Source organism: Notolabrus celidotus, chromosome 1, assembly GCF_009762535.1.
Source record: "Notolabrus celidotus isolate fNotCel1 chromosome 1, fNotCel1.pri, whole genome shotgun sequence".
NCBI classification, from domain to species: Eukaryota; Metazoa; Chordata; class Actinopteri; order Labriformes; family Labridae; genus Notolabrus; species Notolabrus celidotus.
In genome coordinates, this window is record NC_048272.1 from 40,520,148 (window position 1) to 40,528,169 (window position 8,022).

General features: G+C 42.9%; 1 protein-coding gene across 1 annotated transcript; it reads left to right on the forward strand.

The window, feature by feature from the left end:
* Positions 1-5,293: 5,293 nt before the first annotated feature.
* LOC117821647 (putative nuclease HARBI1) lies at positions 5,294-7,188 on the forward strand. Its single transcript, XM_034696076.1, has 4 exons — positions 5,294-5,441; positions 5,542-6,375; positions 6,458-6,661; positions 6,827-7,188. The coding sequence occupies exons 1-3, from the start codon at positions 5,349-5,351 to the stop codon at positions 6,656-6,658; spliced, it is 1,128 nt and encodes a 375-aa protein (XP_034551967.1). The 5' UTR covers positions 5,294-5,348; the 3' UTR covers positions 6,659-6,661; positions 6,827-7,188.
* Positions 7,189-8,022: the final 834 nt, after the last annotated feature.

Here is an 8,022-nt window from a genome sequence, read left to right on the forward strand (position 1 = left end):
TATTCAGCCAACATGTAAACATTAGATCAACCTGCTGGAGAGCCGAGGGCACATCCACTTCCTGAGGGGGCGTGGTCAGAGAGCTCATTCTCCTTTAAAGGCACAGACACAGAAAACAGCCTGTTCTGAGCAGGGCTGGAAAAGAGGGGTTTACAGGCAGACCAAAATCTGATTTCAAAGTGTTTCTTTGAGCAGTAAACTTTAAAGACATGTTTTGGGGACCTCTTAGACCAATATATTTTGATGAAATAGAGCGTAATATGTTACCTTTAACACTCTGAAAATTAACTGTATTCCCAAAAATAACTATCTTCTCCAATCTCTCCCGATAAATATTCCTATAAAGTATTTTAAACAGTTTGATCGATTATGTAACAAATTTCTTTGGAATGGGAAACGACCAAGGAGTTAGAAAAATTTCAACTCCCAGTAGACAGATGTGGTCCGGGACTTCCTAAATTATTATTCTATCACTATGCATTTAGCCTCCGACACAGAGCTCAGTGGTCTATTCCACCAGAGGGGGCTCTTCCATGGTCTAGCATCGAAAGGGAGGTGTGTTCACCCATCACCCCATTAGCATGTTTGTCCACCTAACTGTTGAAAGAGAGAAGTCCCACTCAGTCATCTCTCATTTGCAGAACGTATGGAAAAAGGTTGCCAAGATATATATATATATATATATATATATATATATATCCTCTATATCTATATCTATCTATAAAATCTGCTTGCTGACTGAAGCAGACACACAATTGTTTCCTGTTTTGTGGGTTTATGAATATCTGTAAATGTATGAATGTTGCAAAAAGATGAAAAAAGAAATACAATTGAAAATCATAAAAAAACTAATAATTACATTTGAAATAACATTAATACCTCAGAGGAAACCCATGCTTGTTCACAGCTTCATTCAGTCAGAGAACATTACAGTAACATGAAGGCTGAATCTATGTGTAACATTAAAGCACACTGGACTTTACATTTTCTGTTTACACTGCATGTAATGTTAAACATACCTGCACAGTTCTTCCATTGCACATTTTGTGTTTAATTTATAATATTATTTTATCTATTTTCTAAAATTATCTATTTGTATGTTGATTGTTTAGCACAGAAGAACACCAAGTCAAATTCCTTGTATGTGTCAATGTAAATGACAATAAATACATTCTGAATCTTTCAATGCATAACAGGAATCTCATGAAAACTCAGACAAGTCTCATGGCATGAGAAATCCTGAAAGCAGCAGTTCAGCACTGATAAACTGAAAACCAGTGAAGAATAGTTGCAGGTCAAATCTCACTGAAAAGGATAGCTTTCGCTGGAAGTTATTGAGGGAGTTGTTGAAGGTCACAAGCACAGCCTGAATGTACATATAGGATGTGTTACAGATGGAGGTAGTCTGTGACCTCCAGGGCTCCTAACGAGCCCATCATTGAGAGCACCTGCCCTCATTGTACCCAGCTTGAGCTCATCAGCCTGGCTGCTCAATAAAAGGAGCTCCTTTCCCTCAGTTAGGTGTGTGCAACAGAGAAGACAACACCTTCAGTTGTTTTCTCTGGGTTTGTTTTGAAGAGTGTGTTGAGAGAGAGTGTGTATGTTTGTGGATGTATTGTGGAGGGAAGGAGGGTGACAAAAGGATCATTAAAAAGAGGATTGATCTCTCAGGAGAGTTTTTTTCAGATTACAGTTGGTTTAGGCCTGTTCCTTAGTTTGTCTACTCTTTATAGTATTAGTGGGTGGCTGTGGAGCTTTACACCTCCACTCCACCTTTTAAACCCCAAAGGCCTTACATCTGTTTGTATTTGAGGGTTTGAAGTTTCTTTTTGTTAGTGTCCCTGTCCATGACCTCTGACCTTCATGTCATGCTACTTGCAGACACGTAACAGAGGGGATAGGCACTACTGCCATACGGTCAATAAAGGTTGAGAGAAGCAAAAGAGGTAAAATGTCACTAAGTCAAATGTATATTATTTACCTGAGGACCACCACCATTGTGTAGAAATTCAAGTGAAACCTATAAGGAGGAAAGTATACTCCCTGCTTGAAAGGTTGCTTAAAAACCTTCTGAAGTTGTTTTCCCCCCGACAATTCAAAGTCTTGCCTTCCTTGAATAGCCGTCTATCCCTCCAAAGAGAACAAAGTTGTACCTAGGATCAAACAAAACAGATAGAATAAGAATCAGAATCACAATCCAGATCATCCGTCACGACATAGGTCTCATGATACAATAGATGCAGGAATATTAGCAAAACTTAGGATTGAACACATTTAGATTGGCCTTTAAACATGTTCAAATAGAGTTTGAAATGCACCTTTTTAGACTGATACTTCATTCGGACATTCAGCTACAACTTGATCTAAAATTCAAATTCAATTCAAAATATAAGTCAACAAGCAAAGAATGAAAAGGGCGCGTGTAGCCTATTTGGGATTGAATTTCATAGTCTTTCTGATGTAACAGCAGCACATACTTGTAGCTGTGTGTATGGGTAATTCAGATATTAAAATGAAATTATATTTCAAAAATTAATTTTGATTAAAAAAAAATCCTTTCTAATATATGAAGTTTAATGTAAATAGAATGATGAATAGATTCTGATTATGGCAGATAATGAACATAGATGAATAACAGACAAACGGATAAACAGACAAATATACCTTTTGAGTAAGGATAGCTAGTAGGACACTACTATATGATTTGGTGATAGTGATTTAGTTTAGTGGTTTAAAACAGAGTTTTAGACATTAATTTAAATCTCTGATTTGGAAATATAGTAAAACTATGGGACTTTCAGAATGAAGCCTAAATCAACTTCGACCACAGAAATTCAGGAACAGTCTTACTGCCATCCAGAACCATCAGCCAGTCTCCGATGGGTCCAGAGGAGTTTGCTCCAGTTTCTCTGCGTGTTGTCTCGTGTCCGTCGGATTTCCGTCCTAAGAACCAAGAGATGGTGCTGTGAAGAGGAGGTTTGAATCGGCTGGCCCGGGGGTAGACGACTTGGTTCTGTTGCGTGGTCATGTGGTCTCGTCCACAGACTGCTGCTCCAGAGATGTGGGAGTGATGACTCGTGGTCAAAAATATAAAAAGAAGACTAAGAATAATGTCTTTATCAAAAAGACAAGCTTTGCTTTGCTGTGCGTGGCTTTAGTGTAAAAGATTGAAAACAGGAAAAATGTTCTCAAAATGAAAAATAGACTTTAGTCAAATAAAAGAAACTTAAAGAAGTTACTTTGGTTGCAGTAAAATTATCAACGCTGAGTTTGGTTTCACAGCGGGAAAAGGTTCCTAGAAAATTAGAATTGCCACAAGGGACAAAGAAATTAAAGAGAGGCCAAAAGTATTAGGAGAGGCCTAAAATGAAGGGAGGGGGGCCTTGGCAGAGGCGCTCCCAGAAGGAGAGACGCAGGAGTGTCCGAGAAGAGTCACGAGAGAGAATCAGGAAGAGAATCAGAAGACTTTTATAGGCCTTCACAGGGCCTTACCTCCTCCTTATGGTGCGTTCACACCAAACGCGAACGATCACAAGAATGTTTTGTGTTTACTCGTGCGAAAGACTCGCTCTATTCGCGCGTCAAAATCGCGTGTAAACGAGTGCCAAGACGTGAATATACGCGAGATGGAGGGGGGCTCCCACGCCACAGCTGTCTGTTGTCATCAAACAGAAGACAGTGGAGGCTGGCTTGACTTTCGTTTCTGAAGTGGAGGCTGGCTTGACTTTCGTTTCTGAAGTGGAGGCTGGCTTGACCGCAGTAACAAGGTTGAGCTCGCGGACATTGAATGGGGAAGCCGGTTATACTAAAGTGGGCAGAGATAACTTCCTGCTACAACAGCTGATAGCTGACAGACAAAGTTTTTCACAACTCACCACATAATCCTCCTCCCTCTCTGTCCTCACAGTGAGCTCCTGTTTATTCCTCATCCCATAAGAACAGGTAGAGTCACAGAGTTTGGGGAAGCTGCACTGTGATAGAATCAAAGTGTCCCATATATTCCAGATAAGGGAATCTCCGCTGGTCCATGCATCACACAACACACGTCACCGGGGGATCTGCACGCCGATTGGCTATCGCGCCACGATTCATTCGCTTGAGTTCAGATATTTCAACTCTTGCAAATAGTTCGCGCGAATGAATTTGCTTCATACGTGCGAATGATGCGCGCCATTCGCGCCGCCAGACCAGTACTCACATCTCTGCATTGACTTCACATGTACTTCATTCGTGCGAATGATTCTATTGGCGTTTGGTGTGAACGCACCATTAGATTTCACCTTTAACACAGCCTCTGAATAAAGGATTTGTATTATAATTATCGTGCAAACTTCTCAAAATATCACGTTAATATAAACATATCACTACGCCTAACACCAATGCATATTCTTCGATTTAAAGCTAGTCATGGATTTAAAAGATAAGTGAAAGTAAGCACAATTCTTCATAATCAAACAATTCAAAGTAATCTATGACACAGGGAAAATACATCGTACCTTAAACATCAAAGATGAGTTCTCATTAATGATTAGCGTTATCTTAGGATGCAGATTTCATAAGTTAAGTTACTCAAGTTAAACTTCAGTTAAACATAATTAACAGAACTTTTAATACAGGGTTTACACAATACAACATCTACCGTGTCTTCTCCTCTAGATGGCGGTGTTGACCACATGGAAGAAAACCCAATTAAAACATGTTTCATAACTTTGTCATTATACATCGTAGAACTCTGGGGATTTCAATATTCTTATCAAAGTCTCAAAAGGGAAGTTTTTATCTTACCTTCAGAATGCTAAAATCATGGAGAGAGGGGCTGCATCCTTCGGAGGACGCAGCCTACGCGGTCTGCGGAGGTGAGTCCTTCGGAGGCACGTTCTAGGGCCGCATTAACCGTTGTGAAATGAGACGGTCTGGCCTTCGGAGGATTTCCGGGTCGGGTCACCAAATGTTCACGCCCTCACCTTTACGTCAAGATTTCTACCGTCCAGGCCCGCGAAAGTACAGACAGACAAAGGAAGTGAGAAGTGAAGAGAAGACAAGAGAAGGGAATAGAAGACCAGAGAAGTGAAGAGAAGACAAGAGAAGACAAGAGAAGAGAAGGGAAGAGAAGACCAGAGAAGACCAGAGAAGTGAAGAGAAGACAAGAGAAGTGAAGAGAAGACAAGAGAAGGGAAGAGAAGACCAGAGAAGACCAGAGAAGTGAAGAGAAGACAATAGAAGTGAAGAGAAGACAAAGAGAAGGGAAGAGAAGACCAGAGAAGACAAGAGAATTGAAGAGAAGACCAGAGAAGGGAAGAGAAGACCAGAGAAGGGAAGTTATGGAGCCAGCAATATAACTTTTATTTATGTTTATTTATTTCATGCTGGAGGAAGAGGAGAAGCGCCGCCGTCGTGGCCGGCGGCTGGTGTATCTCCGGCTGAGAGAGGACCGCAGAGGGGTAAATATGTTATTTAAACCCACAGTAATATTATAAGTATGCAGCTATTGTTTAATTAACAATTTCCCTTCTCATGTTATCCCCTCCTTTCCTAATCCAGACCAGACACCTGTACTGCAGGATAAACCTGGCGGTTCCTGTGCTCCAGAGGTTTTTCGGTCAGGGGGATACAAGACCTGACTTCAGGCTGAGCAGAGAGTCTCTGGCAGTGCTGCTGGACCTCCTCCAGCAGGAGCGGAGACATGGATGGGGTGCCACAATCGAGACCTTGGTGTTCCTCTTCTGGCTGGCAAGTGGGGCATCGTACAGGGTGGTCTTGAGGGTGTTCGGGATGCCTCGCTCCACTGTCCACCGCATCGTCCATCGAGTTACTGCGGAGGTGGTGGCCGTTCGCCAAAAGGTTATCTGCCTCCCAAAGACCACAGAAGATCTTGCGGCAGTAACTCATGGGTTTGCAGGACTGGCAAGACACGCAGCCTTCGGGAAAGCTGCAGGAGCAATCGATGGCTGCCATGTCAGGATCAAGCCACCAAGTGGCCCTGATGGTCACTGTTATAAGAACAGAAAACTGTTTTACTCAATAATACTTCAGGCAGTTTGTGACCATCAGGGCCGCTTTATTGACACGTACGTGGGCTGGCCGGGGTCGGTGCACGACTCCAGGGTACTCCGGCACAGCCCACTGTACAGGCGGGCGATCTACCCTCCTCCAGGGCACTTCATCCTCGCAGATGGTGGGTACCCCTGCCTCCAACAACCACTCCCCCTCATCACTCCCTACAAGCGGCTGGTGCAAGGTGTGGGAGCCCAGCGCTTTAACAGCCATCATTCCAGGGCACGCTCTATCATTGAGCGTGCCTTTGGAATGATGAAGACCAGGTTTCGCTCCATCTTCCTGCAAGCGCTGGAGGTGCACCACACCTCTGTGCCTCAGGTACGTCATCACTCAGCATGATTTATTTCTAATGCTGAAGAAGAGTAAATCAACATTAATGAATTATTTCTTTTCATTTCAGGTCATAACAGCATGTACAGTCCTGCACAACATCTGCCTGGGGGCAGGTGACATCATGGCCCCAGAGGATGAGCTGCAGGACGACATGCCGGAGGATGAGGGGGAGGAGTTGGAGGCCGTCAGTGGTGCTCCATGGCGGGACCTGCTGTCTGCAGAGGTGTCTGCCCTGGAGGAGGTCAACCCTGACCACGACTATCTTTAGTGGGCAAGTAAAATAACTTTTAAACTGTTATTCCTATTTAAAGTGTTCTGTAAACAGCGTTGTTTGTTGAAATGTTTGGGGGGGGGATTCTTCTATCTTAATAAGGGGTTGTGAAATAGTTTTGTTTGCACTGTTTCATTCTTGCCACTTTTTTAAACATATTCTTAGTGACATGGCAGCCGTCGATCAAGTCAGCCCTGCAAACCCAGTTGATGGACGATGTGGTGGACAGTAGAGGCATGCACCTCCAAACGATGTCCCACTGAGGCAGAAGACACCAGGGTCTTTATTGTGGCATCCTATCCAGCCCGGCAGCACTGCCAGGGACTCCTGCTCAGCTAATAACTGTACATATTTCAATTTGTTGTCATTTATAAATTGTACTTAATTTCATCTAATCATTTGTCTTTGTTGTGTAATAACATTGTCATTACTGCCGTACAAATGTACATATCTGTAAATGTATAGACTGCCCACATGTAAATATTGATCATCGTTCTCACTGCACCTTCAATAAAAGAGAATATCCAGTCCCTTGTCTCTTGAATATGAAAATAAATTACTTTATAAACATAGAAAAAGTCTGTACAAATAATGCTCAAAAATAAATTAGGTACGAAATTTACGAATATAAATCATAAACTGCAATAACAATATAATGAAAACATCTTCAAAATAAATTAGGGCCTCTCAATCATCCGCTCTAACGGGGAAAATAGGCGGTTCATATTGGTGCTGCTCTCCTCCGCTCTCCTCTGCCTCTCTCTGCAGCCGCATATCCTCCTTAATAAGGTGAGGAGGTCATCCTCTCCTCTCCTCTTCCTCTTTCGGCTTGGCCGGCCTTCCTCCTCCTCCTCCTCCTCCTCCTCCTCCACCTGCTGCGCGCCCGCAGCACTTGGCCCTGGTTTGTCCTCAGGAATGGAGGCAATTAGGACAGGGGGGTTAATTGACGGCCTCTGTCCCAAAAACTCGTCCATGAGGACAAACCAGGGCCACGTGCCAGCGGTGGCCTTTCCTTCGACCCCCTCTCCTGTCCCGGGATCTTTGCAGTCCTAGGTCAGAGGTAATCAATCATCTGATCAACAGCAGTCATTTTCGGCAATGTTTATTAAATTGCATGAGTGACAACAAATACAGTAAAACAAATATCAGGGTTTCCTGTAGACACGTTTTTGGTCCGGTGGCAAGCTGGTCAGGGAACACAAATTGCACAACTTTATGGGTAAGATTTCAATGGGGGGTGGCAGCCAACTGTAATTTGTGTGGAGATGCTACACTGAATGCTAAAAGCTGACAGGAGATTTAAAAATATGACTATGTGATGTGAATGTTGTCATACACCTTTTCAGAAGTGTTCTGTTGAT